Source organism: Stegostoma tigrinum, chromosome 10, assembly GCF_030684315.1.
Source record: "Stegostoma tigrinum isolate sSteTig4 chromosome 10, sSteTig4.hap1, whole genome shotgun sequence".
Taxonomy (NCBI): domain Eukaryota; kingdom Metazoa; phylum Chordata; class Chondrichthyes; order Orectolobiformes; family Stegostomatidae; genus Stegostoma; species Stegostoma tigrinum.
Window position 1 is genome coordinate 15,371,803 of NC_081363.1, and position 22,437 is coordinate 15,394,239.

Sequence of the window (22,437 nt, forward strand, 5' to 3'; positions counted from 1 at the left end):
CAGGCTTGGCTGGTTGTGTGATGCAGTGGGTGGAGGGGATGAACTGGGCTGGTTTTGGGCTGCGGTGGGGGAAGGAGAGATTTTGAAGCTTGTGAAGTCCACATTAATACCATTGGGCTGCAGGGTTCCCAAGCGGAATATGAGTTGCTGTTCCTGCAACTTTCGGGTGTCATCATTGTGGCACTGCAGGAGGCCCATGATGGACATGTCGTATATACATGTGTGTCACCACAGCAGCCTGGACCCACTGGTTGGACTGTTTGGCTGAACAGCTAATGTCGATCAGATTGGCACCTAAAACTGATAATTCAATCCCTGTTCTATCTGGGTGGTTTTAGGACCTGCCTGCTTGCCTTGCGCTTGGTGGAGGTCATGGGGTTATGGGTCGGATCTGCCTTCAGACAGCGAACCCATGGAAGGTTGAATATTTCCAATAAAAACTGCTGGAAGATGACAAAGAATACATTGGCTCTTGACAATAAATGAGCTAAAACCGATAGTGAGCAATCAATTGAATGCTAACCACCGCCAACACTGAACACCATCACGTTACATTCCACACACGCAGATGCCAGAACTGGGAACACCATCACTGAGCTGTAGCTTATCATCAGTGCCATCACTTTCCCTGTAATAATTGCAGTTCTAAGCAGAAGCAGTGATTGTAGAAATCATTGAAACGCCTACATTTCATTCCCTCTCAAAATTTCATTCCCCTTCAGAAATCACTGGGTTGCTTTTGGAAGTTTTGTCATCATGCAAGTAAATAGTTTCATAAGTGCCAGTTGTGGAGAGCATGGCTTTTTATTTTGTCTTTTTCTTTAAAAAAATAAATTGTGGATGAAATGAGAAAGAGCTGCTATAAAACCAGTGTTTGAAAGGATAGCCGTATTTTTTGAAAGGAAGTAGACTCACACCCTTTGCAATCAAAATCCCAACAACTTTTTGAACATGCAGTCACTGAAGTTGGAGGTGCAGGCAGCTGAGAGCTGAGATGGTGTACAAATGCTGCATCTGCTGGCAACACAAAGTTGTTTGGTCTATGTATTAGTGACCAGTTATCAATGACAGGGATCTTTTTGCCTGTGTGGTTGGCTGTCAGATAACTGAGCAGCTGGAGCTGGGAACAATTTGCAGAGAGTTAGAAAGAGAGACAAGTGTTCAATTCTTCTCCAACTGAAGAGCGGTCTCTCAGTTTTCTGCAGTCAAAGCTCACTGCCAAACAGAGGAAAGTTCACCTTTCCTGCAATATTTCTTGCAAGCTGTGACTCCTAGCTGATAAATTGGTGACATTTTACTAGTGAAACAACCACCTTGTCTCTCTCACCAATCAGTGAAAGCATCTGGAGAAAGACAATTGAAACAACTGCTGAAGAGACTCTTAACAACATTTTAATATCAGAACTGCGAACAATGTGAAGTTTTTCCCTTCTGTCCATAGCCATTTTACCCTCTGTCAGTGTGTAAGGGGACGTTTACATGGGGATTAAAGTTTTAATTAGTAGTGCATTTGTGCTAATGTTTACCTGTAGCTAATTACTTGTAATAAATAGCAATTCTTGTTCATGCATTCTATCAACTTGGATCTGAAAATCAGGTAAATTGGGGAACATTTTCTAGTGTGTAAAAGCTTTAATTTCTGCAACATCTCTGGGAATAGTGGAGTCAGAAGTCTAATGCACACTACCTCAGTGAGTTTGTAAAGCATTTTCAAAGAAGCACTGTGCTGCATACAACATCCAATGCTAAAGAAATAGGATCCGATTCATTGCACAGTGAGATCAGTGAGAACAGTTCCCCTATTGAAATGCCCCCAAACTGCTGTTAGATTTAAAGGCAGAGACAGGATGGGGCTGAGGTCAGGTATTGTAGCTCACAGCCCTGACTTGGTAAGAAATTCATGATATGGAGATGCCAGTGTTGGACTGGAGTGGACAAAATCAGAAGTCCCCCAACTCTAGGCTATGGTCTTACAGGTTAATAGATTCCCTATAGTGTTGAAACAGACCATTCAGCCCAACGAGTCCACACTGGCCCTCCAAAGAGCACCTCACCCAGACCCATCCCCCTGGACTAACTCTGTAACCCTGCATTTCCCATGGCTAATCCTCCCCCGGCCTGCACACAATGGGCAAAAATTTTTTAAGCACAACCAATTCACCTAATGTGCACAGCTTTGGACTGCGGGAGGAAATCAGCACACCCGCAGGAAGCTCACTTGTACGTGGGCAGAACATCCAAACGCCACACAGACAGTCACCCAGGGCTGGAATCAAACCTGGGTCTCTGGCACTGTGAGGCAGCAGTGCTAACCACTGAGCTATCATGCCAGTTTACTTAAAATTACAAGCTTTCAGAGCGTTGCTCCTTCGTTAGGTGATTTTTAAATAACCATGTCAGACTATAACCTGGTGTCGTGTGTCTTCTGACTTTGTTGAGATATTGAAACTGCTGTATATCTTGCGTTCCTTCCACATGTATTGGATCACTACAGATACTTTCATTTAAGAAATTACTCAGTTATTAATTTCATTTCTTTTGCCAGAAGAGCGTTAATTTGATTTAATAGACATTAGATGGTGTTTTGCAAAAAGTGTTTATTAATTTCATTTCGCAAATGTATAGGATTGAATTAGGACTTTGAAAGAGAGCTCTGGCAATTCAAACAGTTATTGATTTGGGAGACAGAACTGCACATGCCAACATTTAAAAGTATATTTCACAATTACTCTGTTTGATGAATATTTAATTGTTAACGTGACAAGGTATCCTTAGTCTTGAGATAAAACCTACTGTTATTCACCATTTCCTACCTACCTCAGGCTGGTCATCTGTCTTCTCCTGTCAACTGCTTTGGTTTCCATTTTAATTTCCTTGTCATGTTTTAGAAAGGACTATTTATGCATTTTTCTTGCCTTTTCTCTCCACGCCCCGAAAGGAGGTTAGAAATTTAATGATCAGTGAGGGGTTTAGTTGACGGCTTCAGGAGAATATAGACATACTCATGAAATGGGCAGGCAAATGTCAGATAAAATTGAAATTAAAATGAAATAAAATGTAGTGAAGCTGGAATTCTTGACCACAGAAGACTGTGAAGGCCAAGTTTCCAAACATATTTCCGGATAGATAAAATTTTAGATTTTGAAGGCATCAAATGTATAGGGAGACAGTGGGAATACTACATCGAGACAGAGATTCAGCCATGATTGTGATGAATAGCACAGCAGGATCAAAGGACTGAATGGCCTACTCCTGCCGCTAGCTTCTTTCTTTTCAGTGTACTTAAGTGTGAAATGATGCATCCCGGGTGCAGGAGCAATCCAAACTAAGAGGTATATTTTCAATGTTATGATCTGGAATGCGTAACTTGAGAGGTTGGCAGAAACCGATTCAAGCATGAGTATACAGAAACCTAAAAACATAGAAAACAGCAGGTGTAGGTCACTCGGCCCTTCGAGTTTGCTCCGCCATTCAGCATAATCATGGCTGACCATCCAACTCAGTCTCCTGTTTCAGTTTTCTCCCCATGCTGTTTAATTCCTTTGGCTCCAAGGGCTAGGTCTCACCGTAACAGGACCTGGGTTCAGTTCCACCCTCGGGTGACTGTCTTTGCGGAGTTTGCACATTCTCCCCGTGTCTGCGTGGGTTTCCTCCGGGTGCTCCGGTTTCCTCCCACAATCTAAAGATGTGCAGGCTAGGTGGATTGGCCATGCTAAATTGCCCCGTAGTGTTCAGGGTTGTGCAGATTAGTGGGTTATTGAGGTTGGGCCTGGGTGGGATGCTCCGAGGGTCAGAGTAGACTTATTGGGCTGAAGGGCCTGTTTCCACACTGTAGGGATTCTATGAAACTATATCTAAATCCTTCTTGAGAGCATTCAATGTTTTGCCCATAATTGCTTTCTGTGGCAGAGAATTCCAAAGGCTCACCGCCCTCTGAGTGAAGAAATTTCTCCTCATCTCCGTCCTAAATGGCCCACCCTGTATCCTTAGACCGTGACTGTACTTAAAGAGGATTGATAAATGGGCAGGTAGCAGAGAAATGGGTAGAATGGAATGCTTTTTAATAAGGTGCAGCATAGGCATGATAGGCCAAATGGTCCCCTTTTGGGCTGTAAGATTTGATTATTCGAGGAGTCAAAGCTCTACAGGATCCTAACACCCTTTGTCATGTGTCAATTATTCATGTATGTGCCTGAGTGCTAAGTGTTGGATGGCTATTTACTGCAGAGGGAACTCAGCCCAGTTCTGTTTCAGTGATAGCATTAACAGTACGAGTAGCTCAATATTGATTAAGAGTAGGAATGCTGTTGGAATGACTTCTCCCCAACTCAGGACCTATGAGTGCCATTTATTACCTGTCTAATGCTCTGTTCTTCAGACTATCTGGCATCAGTTACAATCAAATATGATGTGATCTCAGGGGAGGAGCTTAGTTCTAAGATTTGATCAAATTTGTCAAGCACAATCTTCCCTTCACAAATCAATGCTGAGTATTCTGGATTAATCATGTGTCTCCAAGTGCTGATATGTTCCTTCAGTAAGAATTCTCTGTAATAACTTTCCAGCAACTGAAATTAGGCTGTCTGATTTATCCTTTCCTTCCTTTTTGAAAAAGAGGACAATGTTACAATCCTCTAATCCTCAAGCACCTCATCTGTAGCCAGAGTGGATTAGAAAATTACTGTGAAAGTGCCCCATATCTCCTCCCTTATCTCTGTTCAACAGCCTGGGATACAGCTTTTTCTTTCTTTTATTCATTCATGGGATGAGGGTGCTGCTGGCCAGGCAGCATTTATTGCCCAACCCTAATTGCCCAGAGGGCAGTTAAGAGTCAACCACATTGCTATGGGTCAGGAGTCATGTGTAGGCCAGGCCAGGTAAGGATGGCAGTTTCATTCCCTGTAGGGGATTAGAGAACTAGTTGGGGTTTTTTTACCCCTGACAATCGACAACAGATTCAAGGTCATCATTAGATTCTTAATTCCAGATATTTATTGAATTCAAATTCCACCATCTGTCATGCTGGGATTCGAACCCAGGCCCCCAGAACATTATATGAATTAACAGTCCAGCAATAATACCACTAGGCCATTGCGTCCCCCTCATCCCTGCCCTGCTTTTAGTACCATTAATCTCTCCACCAGTATTATTTCACTCATGCCATTTTCCTTTCATTTCTCCTTACAAAAGATACTTGTTTCCCCAACACTTTGGGAAAAGGTTTTTGTGTCTTCTTCTCTGAAGACAAAATCAATGTAGCTGTCTAACTGTGTGGCATTTGAACTCCCTAATGGAATTGTGGGTCGGCCCACAGCTGGTGGACCGCAGCAGTTTAAGAAGGCATCTCACCGTCACCTTCTCAAGGGCAACTAGGGAGGGGCAATAAATGCTGGTGACTTTTTTTATGAAAGGACGGAACAGTATAGTGAGTTGGTTTCAGAACTTGGCTGTCATGGCAGGAGAACCTCCTTGGGTAACCAGAGGCCTTATTAGCCATCCCACAGTCCACCATCCATCCTAAAAGTTGCATTAAAAATCATCTGCAGTGAGGTTTCAACATGCTCCTCTGGATCGCTAACTGCCATGGCAACAGACCAAATGTCTTATAAACTTGGTAAACTTTTATTAAAAGAAAGAGCATACAGCTAATTTCAATGGCTGGCCAGGGATATAGAGAGAGAGAGAGAGAGGAAGAGACTGGAAAGCCACGCATGTTCTGAGGAACGGTCACCAGACCCAAAACGTTAACTCTGTTTTCTCCTTCACAGATGCTGCCAGGCCTGCTGAGCTTTTCCAGCAACTTTATTTTTGTTCCTGACTTACAGCATTCGCAGTTCTTTCGGTTTTTATTCGAGTTGTCAGCGATGTTCCAAAGGCATGGATTTAAAAGGGGGAAATTCATTACTAATTAGACTAGAGCGGCCTGAAAATTATTTTGGTCTGTGAACATGATGGGTAAAAGGACATTGTATATTTTCCCCCCTTTCAAAAAAAATACGAACAACCACAGCAGTGTGATTGACTCTGAAATAAGCCAGGTAGCTGCTCAACCATATCAATTGCTACAAAATCTCAACAAAGAAGCAAAACTGGACTGACCACCTGACATTGACCTTGACAATGGAAAACACAATGGCAGAAACAACTCTGAGATACATTTGCATCTATCAGCTATACCTCCCACTATTCTATCCTCAGCATATATACTATTTTTTTCCAAAAGAGGGTCACTGGACCCAAAATTTTAACTGTGTTTTGTCTCTCGAGATGCCGCTGAACCTGTTTTTCCTGCATTTTCTGTTTATATTTCTGATTTCCAGCAGCTGCAGTTTTTTGATCAGAGATAATGGGAACTGCAGATGCTGGAGAATCCAAGATAACAAAGTGTGGAGCTGGATGAACACAGCAGGCCCAGCAGCATCTCAGGAGCACAAAAGCTGACGTTTCGGGCCTAGACCCTCACTGATGAACGGTCTTGGCCTGAAGCGTCAGATTTTGTGCTCCTGAGGCGCTGCTTGGCCTGCTGTGTTCATCCAGCTACACACTTTGTTATCTTAGCTGCAGTCTTTTTTGATTTTTTTTAAACAAGTAGCAGATCCTTACCTGAATATAGGATTGATGTAGCAAATTGACCCCAATACCAATAGTGCAGATAGCCTCTTACAGTACAGTGACCTACAGCAAGGACTGCTCATGCGACACTACCTCCTGCTGTTTGGGTAAGTATTGAAATGCTGCCTATCTCTGTGCCAGTGAGAGTGTTGGGCTAGATGGAAGAGTTGCAAGAAAGGTTTTGATTGGATCTGGACTGTTTAATCTCATGCTAATGTGCTAGTTCCTCCCTGGAGAAGGTGAGGGGGTATCCAATTGAAGCTTAGAGAATACTGAATGGCCTGGAGGGAGTGGACATTAAAACATGTTTCAATTAGCAGGAGAGATTAGGACCCGAGGGCACAGTTTTAGAGTAAAGGGAAGACCCTTTAGAATGGAGATACGGAGAAATGTCTTCAGCCAGAGAGTGGTGAATCTATGGAGTCTGTTGCCACAGAAGGCCGTGGAGGCCAGGTCATTGAGTATATTTAAGACTGAGATGGATAGGTTCTTGATTGTCAAAGGGATCAAATGGGGAGAAACTGGGAGAATGTAGTTGAGAAACTTGTCAGCCATGATTGAATGGTGGAGAAAACTGAATGGGCTGAAAAGCCAAATTTCTGCTCACATGTCTGCTGGTCTTATGGTGTTATTTATACATCTGCCCCCATCAATACTCTGCAAATAACATGACTGTTGCAACTTGTTCACCACAACATAGACGCACGATTAAAACTGACACACACACCTACTCATGCATTCATATCCAAACACAAATGTATACATGCACACAATACGTAAACACAGACACGTACACACACACACACCCACCCAAACACACACACAGACACACACACACGTGCGCACACGCACACACACGCACATATCATCCTGCTTGCAGCTCATGTGAAGAAATGAAACAACACAAGTCTTACCCCTTGGGAGAAGTAGAAAGCAGCAATACCGAGAGGCCAGAAACAGCACAGCATGGAGAAGATGGCCAGGCCCAGGTGGTCACGTGGAGGGATCGTAATAAAGTTGTCTTCACTATCACTGTCACTTGAGCAGTCACTCTAGAGACAAGCAGGAGGAGAATGATTGAGTCCATCAGCGGCAGCTCAACACTGATTTTCATTAATAGCACACAAGTAGATAAAAGACTGAATTACCAAAGCCATTAGGAAAACATTCCCAGTAATCTCATCAGATCACATAATGAAGGGAAATGGTAGCTGGGAAGAAAATGTAGGTCATGGCCTTGGGGAAATGCCTGTAGAACGTTGTTTGTCAATCTCTGTCTCTATGCGTGTGCGTCTGCATGTGCATTTGTGCTTACATATCTTTCTGTGCCTGTGTATGTGTCATTTGTGTGTCTCTGTGTCTCGTAGTGTATCTGTGTCTGAATGCATTACTCTATCTGTGTCTGTATCTGTGTTGCTCTGAGTGTTTGTCCATCTATGTCTGTATTTGTGCATGTACATGAATGTGTATGCCTATGCCTGTTTGTGTGTGCACATGTGTGTGTGTGAGAGAGAGAGTGTGTCTGTGAGAGAAAGTGTGAGTGTGTGCCAATGTGTGAGTGAGTTTGAGTGCATGTGAGTGAGAGTGTGAGAGAGTGTGTGTGGGTGAGAAAGTATGTATGAGAGAGAGAGTGCACAGAGTGAGAATGTAAGTGATTGTGTGTGTGTGTGTGTGTCTGTGCATGTGTGTGTGTATGTGTGAGTGCGTGCGCATGTGCATAAGGAGTATGAGAGTGTGGGTGCATGTGTGAGTGAGTGTGTATGTATCATAATGTATGTCATGGTGTTTGATTGGTTGTGTGTATGTGAGATACTGTGTATGACAGTATGGGAATGTGAGTGAGTGAGTGTGTGCACGTGAGAGTGTGAGTGTATGTGTGCGAGACTATGTGTGTGAGAGAGTGTGCATTTGTCTGTGTGGGTGTCTGCAGGTGTGTGTGTATGTAACCGCCACAACTTGAAATTTCCTTTAGAATCATAGAAGAGGCCTTTTGGCCCATTGAGTTAATACTGCCACATATACATTACTACCTGCACCAGTTCCACTTTGCTGCAGTTGGCACGTAGCCTTACGTGTTACTACACTTCAAATGTTCATCCAAGTACTTTTAGAAAGTTGTGAGGTTTCCTACCTTATCTACTCTCTGGGTGAAAACATTTTCCTCAGATCCCCTGCCATTCACTTTAAAAGTGTGGCCCCTTGTTCTTGACCTTTCTACCAGGGGCAACAGCTGCTTCCAATTCACCTGGCCCATGCCCCTCGTAATCTTACACTCCTTGATCAGATTTCACTCTAACTTCAGTTGTTGGTGAAGTCAAATTTAAAGAGAAGCATAGGAAGATCTAGAGATCAGCTGAATCCATCAGCAGCTTCCACCAACCTGAATGAATGGGCAACTATGTAGTGACATACACAAAATTGAAGATTAAAGTTGACAAAACCTTCATGGTGCAGAGTTTCTGATGGGTGGCACAGCAAATTACACATAAGAATTGACTCCAAAGCCAATTTTCCTGTGTTATTTATATGTATTTGGTATGAAATCAGGAGGATAATTTTACACATTTGCCCCATCAAAAGAAATCCCCAGTTAGCTCCACTCTGCTATTTTCTTGCCCCCTGCCCTGTGATTCCTTCCCAAGTGAATATCCAACTCCCTTTGGAAAGTTATTATTGAACCTGATCTTATGTCACAGTCTATTCTTGATTGCAACAATGCAAGAAGAGCAACCTTTCTCTGATTCTTGGTGCACGCACATTTTGTCACTACACAGGAGAGATTTTTGATATTTTTGGTTTGATCTATTATTGTCACATGTACCTTGGCACAGTGAAAAGTTTTGTCCTGTGTGCAGAAGATCATGCCATACAAAGGTCATTACGGTAGTCAGACAGAGAGAGGAATATGATGTAATGGCTATAAAGAATGTGCACAAGGAACAAGTTCAACACTAAATTTAAAATTTGTGAGTCATAGAGTCATATAGCATGGAAACAGAGACCCTTCAGTCCAACCAGTCCATTGCCGAACATAATCCCAAACTAAACTAATCCCACCTGCCTGTTCCTGGCCCATATCCCTCCAAACTTTTCCTGTTCATGTATTTATTCAAATGTCTTTTAAACATTGTAATGGTACTCACATCCACCACTTCCGCAGAAAGTTCATTCCACACGCAAACTGCCCTCTGTGTAAAAAATTTGCCCTCCATGTCTTTTTTAAATCTCTTTCTTTTCACCTTAAATGTTGAACCCCCTAGTCTTGAAATCCCCCATCCTAGGGAAAAGGCACCTACCATCAATCCTATCTATACCCCTCATGATTAAAAAAAACTTCTATAAAGTCATCTCTCAACATCTTATGCTCCGGTCAAAAATCCCCAGCCTATCCAGCCTTTCTTTATAACTCAAACCTTCCATACCTGGAAACATCCAGGTAAATCTCTTCTGATCATCTCCAGTTTACTAATATCTTTCCTATAACAGGGGGGCTAGAACTGGACACAGTATTCCAGAAGAGGCTTCACTCAGAAATCTAATAACTGCGGGGTAGAAATTGTTATTGAATCTGCTGGAACACGTGTTTCAGCTTTTGTATCTTTTGCCTGATGGAAGAGATCGGAAGGGACTATAACTGGGTTGGGAGGGGTCTTTAATTATGTTGGCTGACATCCTGAGGCACCAAGAGGTATAGATGGAGTCAATGGGTGGAAGGTTGGCTTGTGTGACTGGCGTTGCTGATGCGTTTTCAAGGCATTTAGGAATAAATGAGTATGATACATTGAATGTATTACCTGAGACAATGGTGCTTCATAGGAAGCAACTAGACATGCATTTGAAGAGAACTAATTTGCACCAAAAACGGGGAAAAATCTGGCATGTGGGATTCAGTTGAACAACTGTGAAAGGCCACCTTTCCTATTTCGCAGTACCTAATTTTCATCAACCAAATACATAGAGGAGAGACGAAAATCGAAGTTTATATCTTTGTACCTACATTTATCCATTTAAACTACAATTCTGCTCCAAATAGATATCAAGGTGCCTATTGGACAATAAAGTTAATTGGATATGTTTTTCAAAAAAAAATTCTTTCAAGGGATAAATGTGGTACTGGACAAGTCAACAGTTATTGGCCAAGCAGTATTTAAGATTCAAATGTAGGCCAGACCAGACATAGAAAGCAGGCTAAAAACCAAAAAAAAATGCATATGCTGTGAATCAGAAACAAAAACAGAAATTGCTGGAAAAGCTCAGCAGGTCTGGCAGCATCTGTGGAGAGAAATCAGAGTTAACGTTTCAGGTCAAGTACCCTGATAAAAGATTTCCTTCCTCAAAGGATACCTGCAAAACAGATGGGTTTTAATAGCAGTTGAGAGTGGTAATATGGATAATATTACACTATGTTTTTGTTCAGTGCAAACTTTTATTGAATTCAAATTTCACCATCTTACACGGTGGGATTTGAACCTGTAACCCCAGAATTTTAGCCAGGGATTCTGGATCACTAACCCTATGACAGTACCACTAGCTACCCAATTCTTGCAGGTGCATCCTACATTGTTATTCTGACAGAAGGTAAACATGGCATTCAAGGCTGTAGAGAGAAGGATGCCATACACCCGCACAAACGATGTATTTGCCAACAGACAAACAGTTTTCTGAACATATTATGTCAGTATTTATTCAGAATAGTAGTTCAACAATGGCTTTGAGCTACGATTTTCACAACTGAAGATTACAATGACAGCTCATCTCAGCTATCAGATTTATTCACAGAGACTCCCAAGAGATATGTTTACAATAGCATCATGAGCCTCTCAGTGTAATCTGGAGTTTTGATTGTCAGACCTCGGCCAAAGAGATTCGATGCCTTCCACGTTTTTGCTGGATGGAAGGAGTCAGTGGAATGACAAAGTTCAAGGATCAGTAGATATAGTCCCAAAGGTGGACTATTCCACAGAAATTGGTATCATTAATATCCAGCTGCATAAGAAAAAAAATTAAAATGGAACATTCCTGCAGTAAGTTTGAGTTAAAGTGTATTGAACAACAGGAGAGGCTGATGCTTTGGCTCTTACGGACAATCTGGCTGACCCAGGAGAGTCTGATACAAGAATAGAAAAAAGGTATTTCATTCACTACCAATGGCATCCCTCAGCTTAATGAGCAAAACCACCACAAGCACAATTTATTATTTCTGGAAACCATGAAGCAACTTATAACGTAGCATGGATCTTCTCCAATGGAATTAATAACCATAAGTTTGAACTTGCCTCGTATTGCAGGAGTGCGGGATTTAGCAAATGCATAAAATTCAGTGCCAGCAGATCAGTGCAATTGCACAACTTTATGTTGTGATGAACCGAATGACTGACTGAGATGACCTCAAATTAACCCATTCACCAGACAATGGATCCTGTCCAATATGTCTGTCAGCTCTCTAGCAATATGTTGCTGGCAGGAAAGATTCATCTTTAATGGAACTTCAAAGTGCAGCAATGATAAAAGCAATAACGTAAATAACATTTCTTGGCTTTCCACATTGCAGCTGGACCGTATCTGTCCTGAAAATGCCACTTCAGATTTGGTATGTAACTCCTGATGTCACGCAAGAAGTCAGCTATTTGCCATCTATCAATACAATTTAATTTATGAAAGTGTGTCTTGGGGTCCCATTATTAGTATGATTTTGAGCAGAATGCTAGAACTAGGGGACACAGGCTAAGGATAGAACATCCCAAGTAAGAACCAGGAGCAGGAGCAGGCCATCTGGCCCCTTGAGCCTGTTCTGCCATGCAATAAGATCACGGCTGATCTTTTCATGGGCTCAGCTGCACTTACCTGCCCACTCACCATAACGCTTAATTTCTCTACTATTCAAAAATCTGTCTATGTTTGCCTTAAACTCAACTTAAATACAATGTGACAACACAGTGTGGAGCTAGATGAACACGGCAGGCCAGACAGCATCAGAGGAGCAGGAAAGCTTTCAGATTTCTTCTTCAGGATTTCTGAAGAAGGGTCTCAACCTGAAACATCAGCTTTCCTACTCCTCTGATGCTACCTGGCCTGCTGTGTTCCATCAGCTCCCACTGTGTTATCTCTGACTCCAGCATCGGCATTTCTCACTATCGCTGATTAAATTCAACAAGGTAGCCTCAGCTGATTCACTGGGCAGGAGGTTCCACAGATTCACAACCATTTGGGTGGAGAAGTTACTCCTCAACTCCAATCTTAAATCTGGTCCCCCTTATTTTGAGGCTGTGACCCCTAGGTCTAGTTTCTCTCAGCAGTGGAAACATCCTCCCTGCTTCTATCCTGTTTATTCCCTTCATATTTTTAGATGCTTCTATAAGATCCCACCTCATTCTTCTAAGCTCCAGTGTATATATTCCCAGTCTACTCAATGTCTCCTCATAAGGCAACCTTCCCATTTTCAGATTCAACCTAGTGAATCTCCTCTGCACCCCCTCCAGTGCCAACACATCCTTTCTCAAGTAAGGAGGCCAAAGATGTACAAGTCTCAAGGGTGTGGCCTCACCATCACAATGAATACAACAGCAGCGTGACCTCCCTATTTTTAAAGCCCATCCCTCTAGCGGTGAAGGACAATATTTCATTTGCCTTCAGAATTACCTGCTGCGCCTGCACATCAATGTTTTGTGATTCCTGCACAAGGATACCCAGGTCCCACTGCACAGCAGCATGCTGCAATTTTTCACCACTGTTATTCCCACCAAAATGGATGGCCTCACATTGATGAACATTGTACTCCATCTCCCAGACCCTTGCCCACTTACTTAACTGTCCTATTATCCCTCTGCAAACTTTCAGGGTCCTCTGTACACTTTACTATATCACTTATTTTAGTGTCATGTGCGAACATTTGACACACTATAGTTGGTCCCCAACTCCAAATCATCAATGTGAATTGTTAATACCTTTTAGGACTCCGTTTTAGGATAGAGAGGAAAAGAAGCTTTTTCTCTCTCAGAGAGTCATTTGAATGTGGAATCGTCCTCTCAGAAAGAAGTAGAAGCTGGGCTGTCAATTTGCTTTTTGGCTAAATTACATCGATTTTTGATGGATAAGGCATCAAGGATTTTGAGAGTTGAAGCTATGACCAGAACTGCCATATTGATAGGTTAAGTAACAGCTGAAAACAGAGAAATTAAAGTATAATGAGAGGAAAATAGGAAGTTGTTCACTTTGGAAGGGAGAACAAAAGGGCAGAGTATTATTGAAATGGAGGAAAACTGCAGAGAGCAACAAGGGACTTGTAAATAAAACACAGAAAGCTAGCAAACAGGTGCAGCAGTCAATCCGGAAGGCGAATGGATTTTTGGCCTTTGTTTCCAGGGAGTTTGACTTTCACAGGAGGGATGTCTTACTGCAACTGTACAAGATGGAGCAGGCTTATACAGCCAAATGGTGTAGTCCTGCTCCACATTTGTCACTTCATGTCCTCAAGAATTAAACACACATCACTTCTGAATTTCCTCAGCATACACAGGTCTTGTGGATTATTGAAATTCTGAATTTCCTAATGAATCATCCACAGTGATCCTGAGTGTCCTCAAAGGTCATATATACAATGAACCCTGAATAGCCCTGTACCTTCCTATTAAGGCAATTTTGTGGTATTGCTCGTGCAACCATCTTGAGCTGAAGAAAATTCCTGGTTATTTCAGAACCAGCCATTTTCTGTTTTGGGACATTGCGGCCTTTTATAATTTAAAAGTCTCTGATGCCCAGGGAATGAGTTTTCAAAGTATGTTCCAAATTGTGAGTACACACAACGAGGTGGAATACACCAAGTGTCCAGCTATAAAGGGGATGGAAATATTAAAAGGAAAAAAACAGGGAGAGACCCAAGATCTACAGGTCTGATTCTAACTTCCATAACAATCTATCACGAGTAGTGAGGTATCAAACCAAAGAAGAGAAAATGCATGCTTATGATCAGTGGCTTCTGACACTGTTTCCGACCTCTGCACATTATATGTAAGCCCTTTTATATTTCTTCCATCAAGTTACTTCAGCCAAACTTCCATAGAGTGATGTTTTATTCATTTGATTTACAGATTTTCTGAAATGTTATCAGATAATGGCTTGAGATACTCTTCCTATGTATGTAGCATTTAGGGTCGTGACAGAGGGAATATGTAAGATAGCGCTAAAGCCATGAATTTGGTTCATGCGGCAAATTCAATTCGGAATTTATTTTAACATCTAAAATTTGACTTGCATACTGAAAATTGAAATATCCTCCTCGAGAATTAACGAACAATCAGTTGAAATAATTTCCATGAATTAGTGTTTGCTCATAAGGGAGGATCTTAAACTGTAATTTACGAGTGAGGAGATGCTGATTTCTCAAGGAACAGTGTGAGCAATCGCACAATTTGTGAATCACTGAAAGCGTGAATGAATCCATAAGTAACATAGTGCAATGACTGTAGATGTGTATAACAGTAAGACTGTGCAGTGACTGTGGATGAGTGCATTAGTAACAGACTGCAGTGATTGTAGATGAGTCCATCGGCAACAGAGTGCAGTGACTGTAGATGTGTCCATGAGTAACAGAGTGCAGTGACTGTAGATGAGTCCATCACTAACAGAGTGCAGTGACTGTAGATGTGTCCACCAGCCACACAGGGCAGTGAATGTAAACGAATCCATCAGTAATATAGTGCAGTGACTTTATCTGATTGCAGATGTGTCCTTCAGTGACCGAGTGTAGAGATTGTCAATGTGTCCATCAGTAACAGAGTGCAGTGATTGTAGATTTGTCCATCAGTCACAGTGTGCAGTGCCTCTAGATGAGTCCATCAGTAACAGAGTGCAATGACTGTAGATGTGTCCATCAGTAATAGAGTGCACTGACTGTAGATGACTCCATCTGCAACATACTGCAGTGAATGTAAATGTGTCCGTCAGTAACAGTGTGCAGTACCTTTGGATGAGTCCATCAGTAACAGAGTGCAGTGACTGTAGATGAGTCCATCAGTAACAGAGTGCACTGACCGTAGATGACTCCATCTGTAACAGAGTGCAGTGATTGTATATGAGTCTTTCTGTAACAGAATTCAGTGATAGTAGATGCATCCTTCAGTAACAGAGTGTAGTGATTGTAGGTGTGTCCATCAGAAACAGAGTGCAGTGACTGTAGATGTGCCCATCAGTATGAGTGCAGTGATTGTGAATAAGTCCAAAAGTAATAGAGCGCAGTAATTGTAGATGAGTCCATTAGTAAGAGAGAGCAGGGACTATAGATGTGTGCATCAGTAACAGAGTGCAGTGAGTGTAGATGTCTACATCAGTAACAGTGTGCAGTGACTGTACATGTGTCCAACCATAACACAGCGCAGTGAATGTAGATGTGTATATCAGTAACAGAGTGCAGTGACTGTAGATGTCTACATCAGAAACAGTGCGCAGTGACTGTACATGTGTCCATCACCAAGTTGGGTGGCAGTGTGAAATGTGAGGAGGATGTTATGAGAATATAGGGTGACTTGGTCAGGCTAGGTGAGTGGACGGATGCTTGGCAGATGCAGTTTAATGTGGATAAATGTGTGGTTATACACTTTGGTGGCAAGAACAGGAAGGCAGATTACTATCTCAATGGCGTCGTTAGGTAAAGGGGAAGCACAACGAGATCTAGGTGTTCTTGTACATCAGTCAATGAAAGCAAGCATGCAGGTACAGCAGGCAATGAAGAAAGCTAATAGCATGCTGGCCTTCATCACAAGAGGAATTGAGTATAGGAGCAAAGAGGTCCTTCTGCAGCTGTACAGGGCCCTGGTGAGACCGCACCTGGAGTATTGTGTGCAGTTTTGGTCTCCAAATTTGAGGAAGGACATTCTTGCTATTGAGGGAGTGCAGCATAGGTTCACAAGGTCAATTCCCTTGTGGATGCATCTACTATCACTGAATTCCCGGAATGGCGGGACTATCATATGTTGAAAGACTGGAGCGAACTGGGCTTGTATACACTTGAATTTAGAAGGATGAGAGGGGATCTGATTGAGACGTATAAGATTATTAAGGGATTAGACACTGTGGAGGCAGGAAGCATGTTTCCGCTGATGGGTGAGTCCAGGACCAGAGGACACAGTTTAAAAATAAGGGGTAGGCCATTTAGAACAGAGTTGAGGAAAATCTTCTTCACCTAGAGAGTGGTGGATATATGGAATGCTCTGCCCCAGAAGGCAGTGGAGGCCAACTCTCTGGATGCTTTCAAAAAAGTCTTAGACAGAGCTCTTAAAGATAGTGGAATCAAGGGTTATGGGGATAAGGCAGGAACAGGGCACTGATTGTGGATGATCAGCCATGATCATAATGAATGGTGGTACTGGTTTGAAGGGCCAAATGGCCTACTCCAGCACCTATTGTCTATTGTCTATCCATAACAGAGTGCAGTGAATGTAGATGTGTATATCAGTAAAAGAGTGCGATCATTGTAGATGAGTGCAGCAGTAACAAGTACAGTTATTGTAGATGAGTCCATCAGTAACAAGTGCAGTGACTGTAGATGTGTCCATCAGTAATGGAATGCAGTGACTGTAGATGAGTCCATCAGTAACAGAGTGCAATGATGTAGATGATTCCAACAGTAACAGACTGCAGTGATTGTAGATGCGTCCATCACTAACAGAGAGCAGTGACTGTAGATGAGTCCATCACTAACAGAGAGCAGTGATTGTAGATGAGTCCATCAGTAACAAGTGCAGTGACTGTAGATGAGTCCATCAGTAACAGAGCGCAGTGACTGTAGATGATTCCATCAGTAACAGAGTGCAGTGACTGTAGATGAGTCCATCAGTAACATTGTGCAGTGACTGTAGATGATTCCATCAGGAACAGAGAGCAGTGATTGTAGATGGGTCCATCAGTAACATTGTGCAGTGATTGTAGATGAGTCCATCAGTAACATTGTGCAGTGACTGTAGCTGAGTCCATCAGTAACATTGTGCAGTGACTGTAGATGAGTCCATCAGTAACAAGTGCAGTGATTGTAGATGAGTCCATCAGTAACAAGTGCAGTGATTGTAGATGTGTCCATCAGTAACAGAGATCAGTGATTGTAGATGAGTCCATCAGTAACATTGTGCAGTGACTGTAGATGAGTCCATCAGTAACAAGTGCAGTGATTGTAGATGTGTCCACCAGTAACAGAGATCAGTGATTGTAGATGAGTCCATCAGTAACAGAGCGCAGTGACTGTAGATGAGTCCATCAGTAACAGAGCGCAGTGACTGTAGATGAGTCCATCAGTAACAAGTGCAGTGATTGTAGATGAGTCCATCAGTAACAGAGCGCAGTGACTGTAGATGAGTCCATCAGTAACAAGTGCAGTGATTGTAGATGAGTCCATCAGTAACAAGTGCAGTGATTGTAGATGAGTCCATCAGTAACAGAGTGCAGTGATTGTAGATGAGTCCATCAGTAACAAGTGCAGTGATTGTAGATGAGTCCATCAGTAACATTGTGCAGTGATTGTAGATGAGTCCATCAGTAACAAGTGCAGTGATTGTAGATGAGTCCATCAGTAACAGAGTGCAGTGACTGTAGATGAGTCCATCAGTAACAAGTGCAGTGATTGTAGATGAGTCCATCAGTAACATTGTGCAGTGACTGTAGATGAGTCCATCAGTAACAAGTGCATTGATTGTAGATGAGTCCATCAGTAACAAGTGCAGTGATTGTAGATGAGTCCATCAGTAACAAGTGCAGTGATTGTAGATGAGTCCATCAGTAACAAGTGCAGTGACTGTAGATGAGTCCATCAGTAACAAGTGCAGTGATTGTAGATGAGTCCATCAGTAACAAGTGCAGTGACTGTAGATGAGTCCATCAGTAACAAGTGCAGTGATTGTAGATGAGTCCATCAGTAACAAGTGCAGTGATTGTAGATGAGTCCATCAGTAACAGAGCGCAGTGATTGTAGATGAGTCCATCAGTAACAGAGAGCAGTGATTGTAGATGAGTCCATCAGTAACAGACTGCAGTGACTGTAGATGAGTCCATCAGTAACAGAGCGCAGTGACTGTAGATGAGTCCATCAGTGACAGAGCGCAGTGATTGTAGATGATTCCATCAGTAACATTGTGCAGTGATTGTAGATGAGTCCATCAGTAACAAGTGCAGTGATTGTAGATGAGTCCATCAGTAACAGACTGCAGTGACTGTAGATGAGTCCATCAGTAACAGAGCGCAGTGACTGTAGATGAGTCCATCAGTGACAGAGCGCAGTGATTGTAGATGATTCCATCAGTAACATTGTGCAGTGACTGTAGATGAGTCCATCAGTAACAGAGCGCAGTGACTGTAGCTGAGTCCATCAGTAACAGAGCGCAGTGATTGTAGATGAGTCCATCAGTAACATTGTGCAGTGACTGTAGATGAGTCCATCAGTAACAGAGCGCAGTGATTGTAGCTGAGTCCATCAGTAACAGAGCGCAGTGATTGTAGATGAGTCCATCAGTAACAGAGCGCAGTGATTGTAGATGAGTCCATCAGTAACATTGTGCAGTGATTGTAGATGAGTCCATCAGTAACATTGTGCAGTGATTGTAGATGAGTCCATCAGTAACATTGTGCAGTGATTGTAGATGAGTCCATCAGTAACAGAGCGCAGTGATTGTAGATGAGTCCATCAGTAACATTGTGCAGTGATTGTAGATGAGTCCATCAGTAACAAGTGCAGTGACTGTAGATGAGTCCATCAGTAACAAGTGCAGTGATTGTAGATGAACATTTCAATAACAGAGTGCACCTTCTGTCCATCAGGATAGTTGAACCTCATGCAGCAATATGCTTGTTAGTTCAAAAATGTAAGAACTAGATGTGATTAATAGGGTATAAAATGATTGAACAGATATTTCTTATGGTTTTCTGAAAAGCACAAATATTACAGGAGGCCTTCTTGTGGTGCAGTTATAGTGTCCCTATTCATTGACCAAGAGACTTGAGTTCAATTACCACCAGCACCAGAAGTGTTGAATGAAATCTCTTGAACAGAAAGATTATAAAGGCAGGTTTCAATGTTACAGGTTTCGCACTTCAGAGTCTGATCTTTTATGAAGCTGTTTGCAGAAAGTAGGCTTCTCTTTCTAACTGATGTATCCTTTCTTCAAGTAACCCCCAGATAAAATAAGTTTGTAACCTCTATATCCTTTGGTCTCCTCATAATGTAGGGTTATTATCATGAGCATGTATCTTAAAGGCGTACTGACTGTGAAACACAACGTAGCACGTTCTTTTTTCCAAAGATGTAAAAAAACTGTTTCTTTTGTTCATTAATGGAATGTGGACATCGCTGGCCAGGCAGCATTTGTTGCCCATCCCTTATTGCTCAGTGGGCAGTTCAGAATCAACGCCATTGCTGTGGGTCTGGAGTCACACATCGGTCAGATCAGGTAAGGATGGCAGCTTCCTTCCCTAAAGGACATTTGCGAGCCACATGGGTTTTTCTGACAATTGACAGTGGATTCACAGGCATCATTAGATTCTTAATTCCAGATATTTTAATTGAATTCAAATTCCATCAACTGCCATGGCAGGATTCGACCCCATTATCTGGGTCTCTGCATTAACAATTCAGTGATAATACCATGAGGCTATTGCCTCCCATTAAACTTAGTTTAAAACTCACAGAAACTTCTAAAATTCTAACAGTGTTAGACAGATGAACTGCAGGAAATATATACCCGATGACCTGGAGTGTCAGGAACCAGCCTGAGGTGGCTCAGTGGTAAGCACTGCTGTTTTGCAGCATCAGGGACTCGGTTCGATCCCGCCTCAGGCAACTGTTTGTGTGGAGTTTGCACATTCTCCCTGTGTCCGTGCGGGTTTCTTCTGCGTGCTCTGGTTACCTCCTACAGTCCAAAGATATCCAGGCCAGGTGGATTGGCCATGGCAAAGTGTCCATGGATGTGCAGGCTAGGTAGAGTAGCAATGAGGAAATGCAGGGTTACAGGGACAGTGCAAGTGTAGATGGGATACCTTTCAGTGGTTTGGTGTGGCCTCGATGGGCCGAACGACCTGCTTCCACAATTCTAAGATACGGTCCAAACTATTTACGACTGAGGCGAGAAGAAACTACGTCACCCAGATTGTGGTGAATCTGTGGAATTCCCTGCCACAGAAAGTGGTTGAGGCCAAAACATTGAATGATTTCACAAAGGAGTTGGGTATCACACATGGGGCTAAAGGGTATTGGGGGTAAGGCAGGAAGATGCTTTTGGGTTGAATGATCAGAATGCATGGTGGGATAGTCTCAAAGGGCCAAATAGCCTTCTCCTGTTCCTTTTTTCTACTTTTCTATGCTTTTATGAGCGCTATCCTCTCCATCGTTGGACTCCTCATCCTCAGTAATCGATGTGGTTGAGCACTGGCATTCACTTTCATAGTCACTTCTAGAGAAACATTGTTCACAAATGGAAATAGAACAGCTCCATGTCGAATGAAGTGTGTGATTTGACTGAGAGATTGTGATGCTGGTAGCACACGCTATACTCCAGCCAGAGACAAGTGGGCTGAAATTTAAATATCCATTCTTCAGAATGGTCCAAATGAACTGTAAGTAATATGATGGCACAATGGAAACCTCTCGATGCTGTTTTATCTTAACTTGGTAATTATCTATTACCTTTACATCTCACTCCCACTCTAAAATTGGATGCATTGTAAAATCCTTGTTGGAATTAAACATGACCACCTATCGTGCGATCAACTAAACATCCATAGTACAGCCACGTAGGGTATAAGACTTTTCCAATTATTGCCCTTGATGTCTGAACCCTGAAGGCATACATTCCATGCTGTTCAGGGATTTGGTGCTTTTATTTCACTGTCTGTGCCCTTGTCCTGTACGTACACACAGGGGTAGTATTGTTGGGTTGTAATTCTCTGCCCCCAAGGGTTATTGAGACTCTTTTGTTGAGTGTGTTCAAGACTGAGATCCACAAATTTTTACATCTTATAAAAAGAAGAGATATAGAGATAGTTAAGGAAAATGTCTGAAGATCAGCCATGATTGAGCTGAAGAGGCTGAATGGCCTCCATTTGCTCCTAATTGTATGTTCCAATATATTCATTACACACTTATTTTTCAGACTCTACATCCTACTGAATCTGATCCCTCAATGTGTTGTATCTCAAGCCTCAAAAATTGAACTCTAGGCACCAGGATACTGAAGATTCTCAATACTTTTGATTGAAGAAGTTTCTCAATGTTCCAGTTTTAAATGAGCAGCCCTTTTCTCTCAGCCTGTTTCCCCAATTCTCGATTTCCCAGCTTTGGCAGAAACATTTCCTCAATACCTACGCTTTTAATGCTTTTAAGAATTTGTGATGTTTCTACAAGGTACCTACCTACAACCTACCTCACATCATTCTAGACTGTGGGGATCAACAGCTTAGTCTACTCATGAAATCTGTGGGGTGTTGGGAGGATTGGCCTGAAGACAGGAAAGAGCGTGAAGTTAAAATAAAGAGGAATTTGCATTAATACAGTTTCTTTAATGGGTTAAAGCAGAGGAGAACTATCTTTTTCCAAGGATGATAACTTCAGCTTGTACAAGGGGGCATAGCTACAAATTGAGGGGTGATAGATTTAAGACAGATGTCAGAGGCAGGTTCTTTACTCAGAGGGTGGTAGGGGAGTGGAACGCCCTGCCTGCTAATGTAGTGAACTCAGCCACATTAGGGGCATTTAAACAGTTCTTGGACAAGCAGATGGATAATGATGGCATAGTGTAGGGGGATGGGCTTAGATTAGTTCACAGGTCGGCGCAACATCGAGGGCCGAAGGGC

At 42.4% G+C, this 22,437-nt stretch overlaps 1 protein-coding gene across 3 annotated transcripts in view; it reads right to left on the minus strand.

Annotated features, from left to right (window-relative positions):
* The window catches only part of syndig1l (synapse differentiation inducing 1-like), a 148,180-nt gene that overhangs the window by 42,342 nt on the left and 83,401 nt on the right, over positions 1–22,437 (minus strand). For all 3 annotated transcript variants that reach the window (XM_048537044.2, XM_048537045.2, XM_048537046.2), the window contains exon 3: positions 7,527–7,664. In XM_048537044.2, the coding sequence (XP_048393001.2) occupies positions 7,527–7,664 (138 nt within the window). The remainder of the gene's footprint in view (positions 1–7,526; positions 7,665–22,437) is intronic.